Source organism: Perna viridis, chromosome 15, assembly GCF_037379345.1.
Source record: "Perna viridis isolate PV_CMFRI_1.1 ecotype Kerala chromosome 15, ASM3737934v1, whole genome shotgun sequence".
In the NCBI taxonomy this organism is placed as follows: Eukaryota; Metazoa; Mollusca; class Bivalvia; order Mytilida; family Mytilidae; genus Perna; species Perna viridis.
This window is the reverse complement of record NC_142459.1, coordinates 12,141,803-12,160,054: the sequence shown is the minus strand read 5'-3', so window position 1 is coordinate 12,160,054 and position 18,252 is coordinate 12,141,803. Positions and strand designations below refer to the sequence as shown.

The 18,252-nt window shown below is 33.3% G+C and overlaps 1 protein-coding gene across 1 annotated transcript; it reads right to left on the bottom strand.

Annotated features, from left to right (window-relative positions):
* Positions 1-218: 218 nt before the first annotated feature.
* LOC148596952 (centrosomal protein POC5-like) lies at positions 219-16,361 on the bottom strand. Its single transcript, XM_088562981.1, has 12 exons — positions 16,280-16,361; positions 12,604-12,714; positions 10,101-10,260; positions 9,349-9,528; positions 8,439-8,653; positions 7,713-7,783; positions 6,796-6,994; positions 5,958-6,137; positions 4,226-4,391; positions 3,301-3,497; positions 1,895-2,056; positions 219-1,477 (listed from the first exon to the last, which is right to left on the bottom strand). The coding sequence occupies exons 2-12, from the start codon at positions 12,685-12,687 to the stop codon at positions 1,322-1,324; spliced, it is 1,770 nt and encodes a 589-aa protein (XP_088419107.1). The 5' UTR covers positions 12,688-12,714; positions 16,280-16,361; the 3' UTR covers positions 219-1,321.
* Positions 16,362-18,252: the final 1,891 nt, after the last annotated feature.

Genomic DNA, 18,252 nt, shown 5'->3' with positions numbered 1-18,252 from the left:
AGTAAACAACGCTCCTTGTAATAGATATGATCTACCTTAAAACTGATAACCTAAAGATTGCCAAAAAATATTATCCCTCAAAACACCTGAGTAACAATACGTCATGTTGACAGAGGGACAAACGGCCCTAGCAATAGCGAACAGATGTATTATAGGTACCTTCAACTGCTGAATGTGGAATAAATCCAAAAGAAAATGGGGAACACACAAAACACTGCTTAAATCTGATATTTATTTTCTTAAATATGAAAGAGCACATATTAATGATACAGAGAACATTCATATTCATCATAGTGCCTAAGGTAAAACTAGTTCTTTAAGAGCAAATATGAGACAGGGATCCATTTACAAAAGTTACTGGTTTACTGTCTATTGTGTCCCTCTTTTTAACCAGTTTAACACATAGGGATTCCATAGAAAGTGAATGATCCATTACAAACATTTGTTAAAATATAAGACTAAAACTGGGAATATTCATAAATTGAAAATTATTAAGTTATAAATACTCCCCATGTAAAACAAATTATTTTATCACAGTATAAAATAGCAATCTTGTTACAAGATTTAATTTGTGAAAATACTTTCAACTTATTCATGCGGTACCAATTTTTTAGAAGTCGATAGTTTTCGATACATTTTCCACAAAATCAACAATTTTCTGTTGTGTCCACAAAATTTGTGATCACTGATATTCCATGACTATAAAAAAAGTAATTTTCAAGATAGACATGTTCAACAGAGAGGCAGATTCAGGTTCTGGCAGTTCAACCTCCTCTATATTTATTTTAAAAGAATTCTTTAATTTGTTCAAGATTTTGACAAGAATGAGCAAATGATAGCTTTGACCTATCCCCCCATTTTAACAATTTTCAGTACCCCTGGATCTGCCGGTGCAACACTGAGAATTATCACATACCGTAAATGCAGCTGATATTCATACCCTCTTAATTAAGACTTAAGTATATAATAGATATTCAAAATATCCTTTACTTTTGTTCCATCTGATAAAACTTTTAAAAATAATTTTGATGCCTTTTGACTTGGACATCATTGATCAAAATTGAACATCTTCATACAAACACACCAGTAATTCATTTATTTTGCTGGTGTTTGCTATCCTCTACATTCTATATCATTCCCTCTTTCTAACACATAAGAATGTAACCTCATGGCACATATAAGTTTCTTCAAAAGTGTTCATTAGGTATGAAGAGGGGAGTTGTCTCTGAGATTGTCAAAATATGGTCTGGAAAATCTCTTACATAAATAACACCATCTAATATTAAATTAAAAACCATAAATGCAACAAAATGAACATGCATTATTCTACAACTTTAACAGTTTGTACATTAGGAGCTATTGTCACGGAGCCCGATTGTCCTGCTATTCTACGATGTAATATTCCCGTCTGGGGGTATTTGTCTATTGTTGATGTCTGACGAGGATGTCGACCAGCTGTAGCCTGACCTATCGTTTCCTGTAAAAAATAGTAAAACATACTTTGAAATGTCACAAAGAGGTAGACATGAATCTAGAAATTTTGAATTGTAGAGGTTTTCAGGGTATAATGCACAAAATTCAACATATTCATTAGGTTACGACTTGCCAGAAAAAAAACATTTTCCACCAGTGAACAAAGTACTGGGCTGAAAAATCACATTGCAAAGAACATTTCACTGACATCTTTACCTGGTTTTCAAAAAATTATGCCTGACAATTGGGAAGTTTCCTCCCTTTGGGAAAAAATATTTTTCAACATTTTGTGGAAAGTCTGCAGGGGAAGCAACCGATATTCAGCTGCAATAAAAGGGTAACAAAATCACTGAGTAAAAGCAAGGGTGAAAATATAATTACTGTCAACCAACCTATGCCTAGTGCACCTTTTTATACTTACTTTATTAACTGGTGGATGCCTCTCAACAATGACAGAACTCATGGGAGGATCAACTGTGGGATTTCTGCCAATTCCGCCCCTCCCTGTATCAGTCTTTGCTGTGATTTTAGCTGTCATAATTTTGCCTTTACTTGATGACACTGTACTGGTTTTACTGGCCATCTATAATCACCAAATCAATAAGGAATCATTTAAATTTATATTAGAGGTAATCAACAAGTAAAATGCATGGGAATCAGTTTCTCCAGCTGGATTGTTTTTATGACATTCATTGATAAAAGCAACAAGAAGACAATTTTACACAATCCTTCTATGCTTACTTTAAGGTAGCTGTCTTTGTATAACTCATACAAAATCTGAAAAATGTGTTACACCCCAAAAAAGGCTACTTATTTTTATTTTTGTAATTAAGTTGTTTTATAGGTCGATATTATGAAATATGTAATTCTTCATTCAAATCTGCCTGCTCTTAAGAGATAATGAACATTGAAAATCCAATAGATTCTATTGTATTTGAGTGTCATTTACAGTTATCTCCCTTAATTTTGAAATCTTCAGTGCATTCTATTGACTTTTTATCTCCTAAAAACACAAGTTTTGTGATCAATCGAATGTTAATTTCTGTTTACTATGACAATTCAAACAATATATATCCAAAAAAAATATGTAGGCTTTTCACTCATGAATCACATTTTGCATGATTCTTAGTTGGAGAGGTACTTAACAAAGAAAAACAGGATAAGCCTTATTAATAGAAATGACATGAAATTAATGATCAAATCTTTGAACTTTTCAGTTTTAAGATTAAAAAAAAGACCATATGGGACAAACATTTGTACTTTTTTATGTTAACCTTAATACAAAGATATGTAATTTTTTACCAGAATGGTAACAAAGATAGTTATATGAACAGAACAAAAACTGACTTCTAAAGGCATCATTTAGGTTGGAGTCATGGGATAAAATCCTCATAAAGAATTGAAAATGGCCCCAAAAATTTGATGAAATAAATGAAAACAGTACGTTAAATTTAAGAATAACCTAGTATGAAAGAACTTTAATTCGTGGATATCAATTGTCATGGATGAGGAAGATAACAGGTTCGTGGATTCTTTGATTCATGGTTTTGAGGTTTTCAGTGTACACGTCAATGGAAATCTTCTTTTCATTAGGAACCAAATTTCATGGTCTGGCTCACCAAAGAAAACAAAAAAAATTGGTACCCGATGAACAATAGTACCATTACAATATTAAATCATGTGATTTACTATGCAGTTTAATTTTTTTCTGGTATTTTGACCTTTTGTTGTTTTTACTAGATGACCTTTGCCCTATGAAATTAGAATTTCAAACAGATCCCTGTTCCCCTAAAATATGTTGATGGACAATAAACTAAAGATATTTACTGATGCTTTTGATCTAACACTGGAAGCTGATGAGGGTCTCGCTCCCTGACTTGTTATGACCTTTGGTGGGGCCAGGTCATGCCGGGGGTCAATTGTGTAGATAGGTTCCTGGGGTATGGTTTTAGGTGCACTGTAGTCCTTTTCTGGTATACTACTACTTAGGTTATCAGATAAATCTGCCGAAACAGGACCCTGACCTGAAATCAGAAATAAAACTTAAAATCAAAACTCTTGTTGTAACATTAAAGATTAAACTTGAGGTCAATTCTTTCAATACTATCAGAGATCCTAGTTGTTGCTCTTTACCAAACTTTTGAATGGCAAACATGATTTCACGAAGCAAACAAAAAAAATTGTAAAATTAGGATAAAAAAGAATTGGAACAAGTAAATTCCGGCTACAAAAAGAAGAATTATCAAATCAACAGCCGTATTGGCCCTTGGCGATGACTCGGGACCAATACAACCGCCTCAACCAATATGACAGACCTCAAACCTATAACAGGGCCAATACGAAATTACATATTTATTACCATTTAATAAAATTGATGGTCAGAATTTTACATTTCCTGTAACCCATAGTGATTTTTTTAGGCAAAAATATTTTTATGTTGGTCTTTTCCTTCAGCAAGTAAAATTGCTATAATTTTTTAGTTTGGAAAGTATACATAGAATTAGAGAACATTTATTCTAATTTTGTGGCTACCTAAAGTTAAAAAAAATCTTATAATAAACCTGCTTATGTTACTAAGGCAACTGGTAGTCTTGATCAGTTTTTCTTGAAATGATTTGTAAATACTGAATTTTGTGTTTTTTAACATGGGTACTATGAAGAGACTCAAAATCCACTGTGCATAAATTGTAGACAAAATTTGAGGAAAATTTCGAGAATCTGTATTGAAGGTAAATATAACTGTGGTACCTACCTGGCTCGGGTCTTCCTTCTTCTTGTGATTGGAACATGGTCATAGCTTCAAGGTTGAGTGCACACACACCACGCATGAATGCTTTCTTCATCGTTTCCTCATATCGTTCTCGCTCCTGCTGTAACTTGGATACCTCTGCTCTTGAAGATTCTAACGCTTCTGTTAACTGTCAGAATAAATAACAGTTTAAGAAAGTAGAAAGGGACATAACTCTTGAAATCAGTGATATGTTTGTATCATATTCAATTTCACCAAAGCCTATCAAGCTTTCCTTTGAAACAGAATGAAATCAGTCAAAGTTACTTTGATGCTTCCATGAGATTGATGTAAATTGGTGAATACAAACATTCCAATGACTTGTAAGAGTTGTGCCCCTTACCCTAGTTCTACCACCTTAATTGTGTTTATTCCTTTCTTGAATTTTTACGGATTTTAAAAAAAATATATATTGTTCCAGGTATAGTGTAAACATACTAATTTTTGCGGTGTACTGATTTTTGCGGTAGACAGAAAAACGCAAAAAAAAGTAAATGCGAAATTTATTTTTAACACTATATAACGTTAATCATATTTTTGAAACAGCAAAAATTGATACCCGTGAATATGTTTACTTTACAGGATCCATAAAAATTAATACTTTTACAGTAAATAAAGTTGCAGGCATTATTGTGCTAGGTATACCCCTACTTGTACAAGGTGATATCAGGCAGCAACTAAAATTACTAATACAAAGTATGCTATATCTTTATAAAGCTACATACCAAATTCAAAATTGATTTTTGGAATGAAAGCCTAATTTTATGGGGACAGAATGACATAAGATAGACAAGGTGACCCCAATATACCACCTACATGTTGAATGGGGGGGTAAAATATATCACAATTATAGTCGGAAGTAGAGTATTATCCAGGTACTGTGCAATTAGATGTATAGTACAAATTACCTTATGACTGTTTAAAACTGACCAACCCTCATCCCACCCTGTATTTAGTGTCAGTCTCTGTAAGAATCAGGCAGTGGGTGAAACATGGTATGAAAAGTTTTAATTTTACTATTTGCACTGTCAGAATCAATGAAAAAAGATGAACTTCCATATCAATATGGAAAATTGATTATAATTTCATTGAAATGCGCTGAAAATAAACATATAAAGGACATATAATTCTGTCTAAAACCTTTTTTTTATAATTTTCTGTGCAAATTCAAAACCAAATAACAATCTTTTCAAATAGAGAAAGCATCCTTGAGTGAAAATCATATTTTCAGATCTGTGGGTTTTTGACATGCATGTTTCTGGTTTTTTTTCCCATTTTGCCTGATTCTTACAAAAACTTACCAGTACACAGAAACAATTGTGCTACCTGGTCATAAATATAAAATTAGTTCACTCAAAATGACAATGTGAGATGTTGAAGTTTTCATTTTGTCAAACAACCTTACAAAATTTCTGCTTAATCAGACCAATAGACTCAAAGGAGAGTGTTTTGTCTAATATCTATATGACAAACAGATGCAAACATGGCACATTCACAGTGTTGCTTTAGTTAAAATAGCTAATCAGGGATCAAAAAATTAAAAATGATACCCAAGAACTATCGGTCAAAAATCTGCATGCAGAAAGTAAATGTGTTAAGTATCCAATTATCATTAAATAAATTATGAGCAAAATATTATTTTTCAAAGCTGAGGAATAATTTTTCTTTCCATCCAAAACTAGTTGTAGAGACTTACTGATTGTATTCTAGATTCATAATCATTTGTAAGGTTTATGCAGACTTCTTGAGCTTTGGCCTGGCAAGCTTTCTCCACACGACTACGCCATTTGTCAACAATTACAGAATGCCAAGAATCCCAAACTTTCTGTGAAAGTCGTCTCTCATAATGGCGGGCAGCCAATTTGCTGGCAAATATCTGAAAAAAAAAGAAGAAATAAAGTTCCTTCAAGAGTCTTATGGTAAATCTTGTTATCATGTACCCAACATTCGTTCATTTTTTCAGTGTGAAAATCTCCATGATTTGTGCAAAGAATGAAAGAAGCCAAGTTGCCCTGTTAAGATCTTATGACATAGGATTTCCACTTTATTTTATCCTGTTTATGTTGAACCCTTGAATGTCTGAGATTTTCTATTTTATAATAATACTGGCTGGATGGCCTACTTAGCATGTAGTCGACTTGAATAGCAAGTTAATTGACTTGTTTAAAGGATAAATTATTTAGCAGAATCAGTTTGTTGCTGGCTTGTCACTGAGGGTTTTAGATCCTTGATGGTGGAGGTATAATTTGTATGGCAAATAATGCACTCCTGTCGCAATAACCTACTGTAAAAGTATAAATTTTCAGGGTGTACTCATTTTCGCTCTTTTCGCAGCGAGTATAAAAACATGAAAAACAGTACCAGCAAAACTGCTTTCAAATCTGCTTTCTAACACTATATAAGGCTTATCATTTATAGAATCTGCAAATATGTTCACTTGACAGAATCTGCGAAAATAATCAACCACAAAAATTAATACGTTTACAGTAATTTCAAGTTTTCCCATGAGTTGGGCACTGAAAGATTTTTTTTACCTCTCTCTTTCTGTCTATATGTTTAAGTTTCCATTCACTGAACTTTTTCAGCATGTCAATTTTCTCTCTCTGTTTCTGCATGGCGTGTGTCAGGTTAGAGATGACCTGGTCCTTTCTATGTATAGATTGCTCGTATGTATGTAATAACTCCTTTAAACTCTCCATCTCGTTCTGTATCTGGTTCTTTTCTGCTGCATACCTGACAGTAAAAACAAATGTTAAAGTTTTTTTTTACATGATGTAATGAAATTTAACAAGAATTGACATGGTGAATATATCAAAGCGACAACCACCCAGTCATAAATGTCAGCTCAAGGCTACCCCATGGTTCTTCAATGAATGATGAGGAAGCCATCACAACACTGAGCAGGCTGCAGTCAACCCCTAAACAACATTATACACAAGTACAGGGAAATAGTTGCCTCTATATACTCCAGCAACCTAAAAAAAAACTTTCTTTAAAATTTATGGGTCCATTTCATTGTTTCATTGTTTTCTTTAAACACTTACGTTGTATGTAGAACAACAGGAAAATTAAACAGTGTTGCAATGTCCCCTGCATAAAAATATACATTTCAAACTTTAAATACACAGAAATTTTCTAAGTCCAAGGGTTGTAACTGCTGTAAAAATCATTCAACCATAACCAAAGTTGAACTTAACTCTGCATAATAAGGCTACATACAAAAAAACTTATTTGGTAGGAGCATTACAGAAAAAAAAAGTGGAAAACCAGAATGGAGGCACAACATTTCCATGTCCCCTTGCGAAGCATGGCAGGGGACAAAAATTCACAATTATATATATAGAGCGACCAAGGGCCAAGTAGGAAATTTCTAAAAAAATTCTCATCTTACAAAAATTTAATTTTAGTAGTTAACAATGCATTTGATTTATTCTATGATAACATTTCTTACTTTTCTCTTTCCTTTATCATTTGTTGTCTCCCTTGTTCAACAATCTTAATCTTCGCTTGACTAAATTCAGCCTGAAATGATGATAAATAGAAACATTGAGTTAAAGGAGTGACGAAGGTTGGTAGGGAAAAGCAGTTTTGTTTGATTGATTTGGGGGGGGGGGAGGGAGGGTTATGTCCTATGGTAAATATTTCAAGCATTTCAGGATGAGAACATTTCATCTTCCTTTGAAATAGTTTGTCACGCTGAGCTGGATTTTTATCATGCTACAATGTAGCTCTCAACAGCAAATTGAAAATAATTTTGTATAAAGGTCAAAATTTATCTGAAGATCTACATTATATTTGGAAACTTAAGTTGTAATTCAGTTTTTGATCTATTTAGCAACTTCCAAATTATGTGGAAAGACAGAGAGATTAAAACTTACCTGACCTCAATTTTTTTAGCTGGGGTGCAATAACTTGAACTTATCCCCTGTCAAACTAAATGCAGACTACATCCTTTTTAATCTGTTTTTAGGTAGGTGGCAAGTTTTGTGATTGTTCTAAGAAGAAGGGTGTGAAATGTTAGTGGTCCCATTTTTTATATGTTAAGTTTTATGTACATGCACAAATGCACTTAAATTTACCAAATGTTTGTCTCGCTAACTTTGATAATGAAGTAAATATTTGAACCAATGAAAATTAACCTCATATAGGGTACGAATTGAATACCGACAAACCCTACCATAACATTGCGTTTCAGATCCAAACACCATTGGTCCATCAAGTTCTCCATCTTTGTGACATCTTGATCCACAGTGGCAGTAAAAGTATAGTCTGTTTCTTCTAACTCTACTGTTCTCTGTGAGGCATGTGACATGTGACTTGTCTCTTTGTCTAAACCCTCTGTCACATGGGACAGAAATTTAGGTGCTGAAAACTTCTGCATCCTTTGGCTTCCTGAATTAAATACAGAACTATTGATTAGCTTTTACCTTGTTATATATATAAAGCGGAATTATGTTTAAGGCAGAAGAAAATCAGGTTAAACTTTTACACTTATGATTTTTCTTAAAATCAATGGTCCACTTGAAGTTTCTTCTTTAATACAGTATTAATGAACATGGTTAAACGTGCCTGGCCTAAGAAAATGAAAATTCAAAGGCCCTAGGTCAGAATTTGAGAGTACCGGACTTCGAACCACCACTAATTTGAACCATTGATTTATCAGATGTTTATGAAGAACTTTGAATTTTCACTAGGGTAAACCTCAGACTTTTGATGCTTTGGATCTGAGTTTCATAAAAAAGTTCTAATTGAGAGTTTTCAATGCTCCCTCCTTGAGTTTTTTCCTTAAAAATTAAATCTTAAGTGTTCTAGGTCCAGTTTCATAAAACATCTCAAACTGAAATTTCCCTCATTCCTTCCTCTACTCATGTTTCAACCAATCAGATCACTTGAAATTGAAGACTTGAGGATATTATCAACTTGAGATTTTTTTATGAAACATGGACCTGAATTGTCAAATTTTTAGTTTATTTTTTTAAGGAAATTCAAAGTTGTTTTTTCTTTTTTTTTTATTGAACAGGATCTCCAAATCTCTATGCCTAAAAAACAATTGAACCTCTGGAAAATCCACACTCAATAATTCATACCAGAACTGGAATCTTTCTGAGAATTTCTTGGTAGAAAATCTTCAACACTACCAACATCATCATCTCTCAGTTTCTCATCTTCATGTTTACTTCCAATTGGACTTTGTCCTCCAAAATCAGGCAAACCAGTTTCTCTGGTTACCTTGACAACAATGGGGTTTCCTCTTGAATCCGACACATCTGCAATAAGTATGGATATTTTTCACATGTAATTCAATAATTGTTCAAATTTACATTAAAAGAGAAATGATGTGATGAGGAAGAGAGCTGAAATTGGTAAAATCAGAAGTATCATATAAAGGGAAATTTTAATGGTTACCAAATTTGGGGATTTGCTATATTGTATTGAGTTTTAAAAAAAGTGTTAATTTGTATGTTTCTGTGTTGATCAAATCAGTGGCAGATCCAGAGGTTGCAGGGGGTTGGCACCCCACTTTATTATTTGAAAAATTTGTCATTTTCATGTAAAATTGCCAAAAAATAGCAAATAATCATGATAATGTCTTAGCACCCCACTTTTTCTGAGGAACCCCAGCTGGCACTTCTCCTTTTAAAAGTGTCTGGATCTAGCCTTGCAAATAACTGATCGTGCAAAAAGAAGCATACATGCATGTAGTTGCCTTGACTATAATTCTCAAAAACATCGAAGTACATGTATATGTAAATAGTGTTGCCAACAAAAATGGAGATTTTTTTTCTAAATACTGGGGTACATGTACATGTATGATCACCCAGCTGCACTGTTTTAATACCTGTTGTCTTTTCCCTGGTGATGGTAACAACAGTTTCTTCCCTGGGTTCAGGTCGTGTCTGAGGGAAAGACTCCCGTAGATCTGTCAATGTCTTCGGCAATCTGCTATCATCATATTTTGGCACAACTACAGCATACTTTAGTAACTCTTCATACTCATCCTAAAATAGTCATATACATGTATCAGTATGATACAACTAAAATTGCAAGCTTTTGTGTCACTTACCACTGCATGTTCAAATGACCACCCACTATGTAGTACCAAAAACAGACTGAACCTTGATCTATGCACTGTATGTGCATAATAATTAAATTTGTGTGTATTCTTATCAAAAGTAGTCAAAATAAAGCTCAGAATGTGTACTTTAAAATCATATTTATAATTTACTACAAAAGTGTATGAATACTATTTACATGTACGTGTATGAGTAATTTTCCTCCATGCTGTCAGTTAGCAGAAAAGGTTAAAATGTGGATTTTCAGTATTCTTTACTGAAATAAATTTTGTGAAGAATTTCTACAATCACCATACCATTGGCATAATAATTTTGAAAGTTTTATTTCCCAAGCTTCGAAATGGTATGCAACTTTTTAAGATGTCATTTGTCCAGGGAATTCACAGTGAAACATTGAAAATTATTTTTTTCAATATGTAAAGTAATGGGAACTTAAATGGTTAGTGAAAAGAAAGAAATAAAAATGCCACATCAAAGTTTTGATCTTTATATACATGTATAATGAATACGAGACCATGGTGCAGATTTGAACTTTAACCAAGCAAAGCTCATTTGATTTCCTGTTATTAAAAATAACCACTAATTATCAATTTCCAGGGTCAGGTTTTATAAAGCATCTCAATTTAAGATTTATCTTAAATACTTTCTTAATTGAATTTTGGCCAATCAAATCACTTGAAATTGAAGATTTGAGGACTCTGGAACTGGAGGAAAATCATAAGTAGTACTCCAGCTAAGAATCATGCAAAATGTGATTCATAAAGTCTACATATTTTTATTTTTGATATTTTGTTTGAATAGCCATAGTAACCAGAAATTTACATTCAGTTCTTCATATAACCCGTGTTCCTTGGAGATAAAAATTGTATAGAATGCACTGTAATTTTCAAAATTTAGGGAGATAACTCTGTAAATGACACTCAAATACAATAGAATCTATTGGATTTTCAATGACGATTATCTCCTAAGAGAAGACAGATTGGAATGAATAAATACACATTTCATAATATAGACCCATAAGACAACTTAATTACAAAAATAAAAATATGTAGCCTTTTTTGGGGTGTATCACATTTTTCAGACTTTGCCTGATTCTTACTAAGACAGCTACTTAAATAGATATTTTATGAAACACAGGCCGAGTTACATTAGATACCTATTTCATAATTTACATGAATGTCATACCGGGTATGCTCAGTTAGATATACATGTACTTTGTACAATGACCGAACACCGACAAGGTGTACCAAAGACCTATTTTCAGTAGGAAATTTTTTGTTACTTTCTTTTGTACTAAGAATGGTAAGCCTTACTACCCCTTTCAATACTGAAAAAATCTAAAAATCTTAAAAGACGAAAGAGGCACAGTACATGTATTTACTGCCACTCTAAGAGTGATACACCACTATGTTGGTGAACAGTTATGGTACATTTGTATGTCTCTTTCTGTACTATACATTTTAGTATATCCCGTATATTTTGGTCAAGCAAAATCTGGAAAGGAAACTCACTCAAATACTAGCCAGTCCTGAATAGAATTTTTCAATATATTTACTACATGTATATGGCTATATAGATTTTTGCTAAAATTAGCCAGCCCTGTCTTGGTGGGCAAGCTACTATTTCTCACTCTGACAAAATAATGTAATGATGTTGTTAAGGATGTTCACTGCTTTAAATTAAGAATAATAAGGATTTCAAAGGGTCTGAACAAGACCAATAATCATCTTTAATATTGCACACTATAACAGGTAAGCTCTAGAGGTTATTGAAAGCCACTAGTTCTTCGTGGTAGTGCATTTAATTTCTGGTAGTTGACCTGTTTTTGTGTAGTATTTCAGTGTAAGTATAATTTCATCCCAGGATGACTTCTCTATTTGAAAAGACCACCATTTGACCTCTGCATCACTATGCTCAGAAATTTTTCAATAGGCATGAAAAATGAGGTTTTTGACAGAGTTATCTGCCCTCGAAATGATCATTTTCAGTGCATTTCAGTGAAATTATAACTTAATTTACCAAAGTGCTATGGAAAATCTTATCTTTTTTCCTTGATTCTGATGGTCCAAATGGTTAATTTAAACTTTCAAAATGGTGGATTTTTTCATACCATGTTTCACCCACTGCCTGATTCTTATAGACGGACACTTAATTTCATTTCAATTCAACATTTTTGGCTGGATTCTAAGACAAAGCAGTTTGTAAATGATTTACAAAATCCCTTTACTACAGAAAATAATGCTATGTCAGAAATGTTAAAAATTGTACCAGTAATCTGGTAGATACAGAGCTTCCAGGAGAATCTGGGGGTAGTCTTGGTTCACTTAGATCAAGGGATCCATTGGCAGACATGTTCTGTAGGTTTCTAGATAGATGATCCTGTAAATAGTAATGCAAATGAAGAAATTAGTACCAGTAAGATACAAATGTCAATCTCTGTGAAAAAAAAACCCTTGAAGATCTAGTTAAATATTGCGAGAAAAATTTTATGTAAAGCATAAAAATAATATGTTTCCTGCTACCCAACCTACCCCATTTTTTTTGTTGCCTACCTAAGAATTTTATGGTCATTTTGGCTCAAGCACTGTTAAAGTCTGGACTTTTTCCCCATTACCTCATGGTAAAATGTTTTGGTAAATTAAAATAATTTCCCTACCAAGTGGCAGGTACAAAAGAGAGGGGATGCAGAAAGTTAGCACCCCCCAACTTCACTGGAAAATTGACAAAAATGGCAAATAATGTTCTACATGTAGCACCCCCCTTTTTTCTGAGGAACCTCGGCTGGCAACCCCTTTTTCAAAGTGCCTGGATCTGACCCTGCTACCTACATGTACATATGCATGTACAATCATACCTTTACTATTTTTTTCTTGCTGTAAGCAGAAAACAAGACTAATTTTTTGGCCTAAAGTGTTTTGCAATTCAATTAAACCTCCATATTCAATCGTCTTTACAAATAGCTGTTAAAAATAACAAGACAAATTGAAGGTCATGCTAGTAAAACATTTGTTTAAATCTGCAATTACAATGTAAATGTCTTCGCAAAATATGATACAATGTACAGTGTACATGATGAGCGTCAGTAATAAGCGTAAATGTTCAAATGCAAGGCAGTTAAGACAAGGTTTGGCAAAAAAGTGTTTGTACACATGGGAAAGCCGGTACTTGTACAAGTTACACATTTAAGCAGTATTCTGTAATACATGTAAGCCAAGGGAGCTTTAGTATAGAAGTCCTAAAAGGGCTTTATGAAAATAGAGGGTTTGATTTGTTATATAATGCATTATGGTTAAAAAAAAATTCTGTCAGTGTGATGGCAGTCTGTAAATTTACTCTTGCCCTGGGTGATGGAAAAGTGGAATCCTAGAACACAGAGTATGATGGTGCATTAATGTATACAAAAATGATGTAATCCACTTTACAATGTACAGTACAGCTCGCAGCATAGTCTGATAAATACCTGGCATCCAATGCCAGGTATTTATTGCTTATTGGCCTTTAATTAACAAGACCCCAACCCCAGCATCACCTGTATCCAATATGCAACAGGAAATGACTAATTAACTGAACAGGTACATGTACCTACTGGTGGTTTTACCTGTACAGTTAATTATCACACACAGGTGGCTCACCGCAGTATTTTAAGATAAGTATAAAAATAGAATAAATTATACATAAGTTTTAATATTTTGCCCAGCCTGCATTTTTACTATTTCTGAAGCTTCAATTGATAGCAATGTAGTGTTTTGCCTTGACAAAAGTTTCTGAAGTGTCAGTATGATGATTTTTTATACATTTACATGTGCATGTAAGAGCAAGCTTTCTTAAACTGTAATTCTAATCATGAGATTCTCGATGCTTATGGCTGTTTTTTATTTGCTGAGAATATCGTTGCCAGAAAGTTCATACATGCATGAACTTCGCCAGATCGTTCATACATGCATGGACGACAGTCAACTTGAACCAATATATGGCGGCTGTGTAGTTCAAAAGAGGGTGGCAATGAACTGAAGAGCATAATATAGCCGTAAGAATAGTTTATTACATGCACAATGATTTTACCGGTCAATTTTGTTTACAGAGAGTAATTTTCACCATGGGGAAAGAAACTTATAACTGAGTCTGACTGAACCCATTAAAAAACCTTGTTGTAATTTTCTTTCTTTCTTGTTGTATTTCCTTAATAATTATATTCCTGTTTAATTATTTAATGTATTTTTCAATGCCAAGTATCACTTCGTCTATGTCGCCTTCACTGTTGTTGTGAAGACGATTATGTGTAAATCTTCGTTCACGCTCCCATACATGTGCAAAGGAATGCGTGTGTATTGAAGCGTAAACATAAACACAGTGTATCAATATAACCCACTATTATGAACAAATCTTGGAGCTCCCAAACTCAATGAACGGACAAAGGCCATTCATGTAATGGTTGGGAGTGGAGTGGAGATATCCATTCGTACATGCATGAACGACCACAAATAGCTGTTCAATCCTGTAACCAGGAACATATAAATTGTATCTGGGGTAAAAACTGGCAGTAGCCCACTCACCCATAGTTACATGTACATTTTGTACAATATACTTGATTTTAAGATCAGCTACCTAACTTTTGGGAAAAATTTAGTTGAACATATAGCAAATGTTCAACAGAAATGATATCTAGGCTACCAGCATGAAATTCCAAAGTTTTAACCCTCTACATGTATATTGGAAGGTTATTAGAATATTCAAAAAGGGCTTATAACAAAAAGTTGGTATGAATTTCTGTTTCTTCAGGGGCATTTCAGGTTTCATCTGTCTCATAATCACTTGGAAATTTGTCAGCATCAAATGTTGTAAGTTACTTAAAATTAGAGCATACTGTCATTTAGTGATTTACGAAAAATATACATGTACTGGTCAGGGATTAGGTCTCATGGTTTTCAGGGCAAAAGCAATTCTTGTTGATCTGCTCACTAATACTTTAATCTCAAATCAAAATCAGGGTATGATTGCTCATTTTTGAGAGTAAAATACCAGTAATCTGTTGAACAATTTTTCTTAAAATTTTGGGCATGAACTTGTTTCACAGCAAGGGCAAATTAACTGTTGGCAATAATTACTTGCTGGCAAAGAACTCTTCCATGACTAGTAGGACAGATATGACAGACATCCTTGTTAGCAAAATAAAGTCTGGCAAAGAACTCTTCCATGACTAGTAGGACAGATATGACAGACATCCTTGTTAGCAAAATAAAGTAACAGTTGTTTGTCAATTTTTTTTTTTAAATAAACCACTTGAGACACTTTCTCTGAGGCAAAGCAAATGCTATATTTCAACTTACTGATGCTTTGAAATGTAGTAAAAACACCTGCTAAACAAAACTCCTCAGACTTTATTAAAAAAAAATACTTCAGGTTATGGTATCATCACATTCTTTGTTGAACCCGAAACTTTTTAACTAATAAAATTATTTTTTGCTGGCTCCCACAGACGAAAAATTAAATTTTGCACAAATAGTAAGTGCATAAATTCCATTTTATTCAAATAAAACAGCAAAAGGGAACCTAAGTGTACTCAATGCTTCACTCACACTAATCACTTTTGGGATTCGGCACTGGAGATATTGGTAGTGGTCAAAACAAAAAAATATCTCCAGCACCGAATCCCAAAACTTAAGGGATTAAACTCGCTCTCAACTGTTAAGTCAAATGACCTCGTATTATGCATGTATGTCACACCTTAAGAACAATCCCTCTAGCATTTGATGTGTAAAGCTATTTTCTGATGTGGCTGCCCTCTTGTAATAGTTATAGAACACCGACCATATATATATATCAAAACAAGTTGGAACATGCTGCATAAATCTTTCTTATGTTAATTCCACCGAACAAACCATGCCATCAGCTTTGATTTTGTACCATATGCTAGCATAATTTTACTTTTTTCTGTTGATTTTACCTGAATTGGGTTGAAAGTGTAAAAGCAATTATTTTTATCTTGTTTTCTAAACCCGGCGGTTCTCAAGCATCCATTTTTGTAAACAATACATTTCAAAATTGTAGATAAAACATTGATTTTGATTGGTTTACTTGAGTTGTACTGTGTTATTTGATTGGGTAAGATAACTATTATTTCGTACCTAATATAATTCGTACCGTAAATGTGTAACTTGGTAAATCATTAGAAAAAATATAATTGAGCAAAATGACTTTTTAATATTAGTATTTCTTTGTGGACATGCAAGAGAAGTGGATGAATAAATATCATGTCTAAAAGTACAGAGAGCTTGATTTTGCAAGTCAACGACGCCGTTGCACGACCAATCTTGTGAGTCTTCAGTTTATTCGGGTTTCGTTTTTCGGACGGTCTTTGACTTTGCCGCTTCCTTTGCTAGATGCAGGTCTTCAAAAGGTCTTGTCAAATCAAAATAGTGTCTTGTTTATATTTTTGAGTATGTTTTATTTCATCGCGAATGCCGATTTATAAAAGTTTTAGTAAAAAAATGGCAAGTAGATATTATGTATGTACAAGTCATTTTATGCATTATTAACATATCACAATTGTCGGTCTATTTGGTTTCGAAATGGTACCGTCGTCCACACTTCGTACAATAACTCAAAACGCTTTCACCAACTTTAATGAAACTTTGGTGAATTGTTCATATTTACGTAAGCTCCCTTTCGATTTTTATAATTTTCAGATTTTTCGTTTCCGTGTTATGAATTTTATACTTAAAAAGGGAGATTTTCAAGTTTCCGCACAATAACACTTTCATTAACTTATATAAAACTTTGGTGAATTGTTCATATCAATTGTAGTAAGCTCCCTTCCGATTTGTATAAATGTCAATTTTACGTTTCCTTGTTATGAAGTGTTAATCTTTATAAAAAAGCCGGAAATTTTATTCGTTGAAAAGTCGTTTAAAACAGACCATTTGTTATGATGATCGACTAATAACCTTGTCAGAAAGGTGTGCTTTAAACAAGATAGTGAAGTATGGGTGAAAAATCAAGAGAACAAACATAGTTAAACTTGAGGTAGCCTTGACAGTGCCAATTTTTTTTTTTTTTTTTTGTGAACTTTTTATTTACTTTATATTTTTTTTTTTTTTTTTTTGGGGGGGGGGTATTTGACAGGGCTCACAGTATTTCTAGTTGATCATATAAATTCATGTAAAGCATAGGGGCAAGTTAAAAGGACAACGGGCGTATCATGCTCTTTAAGCGCAGCTCTTTGTTATATTTTTGTGTATTTATTTACAGTCAAAAGTTTTTATAAGTTCTACAGTAATGATCTACAAAAGGAAGTTGCAGCTATCCAAAATATTCTCTCAAATAAATTTTCAATGTAAAAGTGTACATGTATATACTCGTTTGTGTCAAATAACGATTTGCTTGACAATTCTTTGCTCTATTATAATATTGCTTTCTGAGTATATTGTTCATCGTGCGAAAACTAATACTTTAAATGCATGGACTGTCCGTCTGTCTCCCTTATAGCTGTAATCTGTATAACTCAAAAAGTATTACTATCAAATGAATATCATTAAGTACTTCTCCGTCTAAGAATCGGGCAAAATGTATGTGAGGTGTGGTACATAAAGGAAAAAAAACAGAGATTTCATTGCACTAACCAATTAATTTTACCTGATAACCACCAGAAATAACCATCAAAATGTTTGTAAAATTTGCCTTCTAAAGATATTGATAGGTCAAATTTAGTTAAAATGCACTGTGGAAAAATGGCGGGAAAATTTTACCGCACGCTTTCCCTATATAAGCAGTTAAAAATAGCTATGCACAGATGTTTCAAGATAAGCGTGAATAGCATTTTGGTTGTTTTATAGATGCACTTAATATATTTTAGGCATAACTGGCTAAATAGGGGAAAATGATGTGCCACCCATTGCCCGATTCTTATACAGCATGGTA

Bases quoted from the DNA above. Each gene is read 5' to 3' on its own strand.
- LOC148596952 (XM_088562981.1), bottom strand. From the start codon at position 12,687: ATGTCTGCCAATGGATCCCTTGATCTAAGTGAACCAAGACTACCCCCA. The intron at 7,784-8,438 runs GTAGGGTTTGTC...TCATCATTTCAG, and splicing joins ATCTGAAACGCAATGTTATG to GCTGAATTTAGTCAAGCGAA. The intron at 3,498-4,225 runs GTAGGTACCACA...TTCTGATTTCAG, and splicing joins AGAAGGAAGACCCGAGCCAG to GTCAGGGTCCTGTTTCGGCA.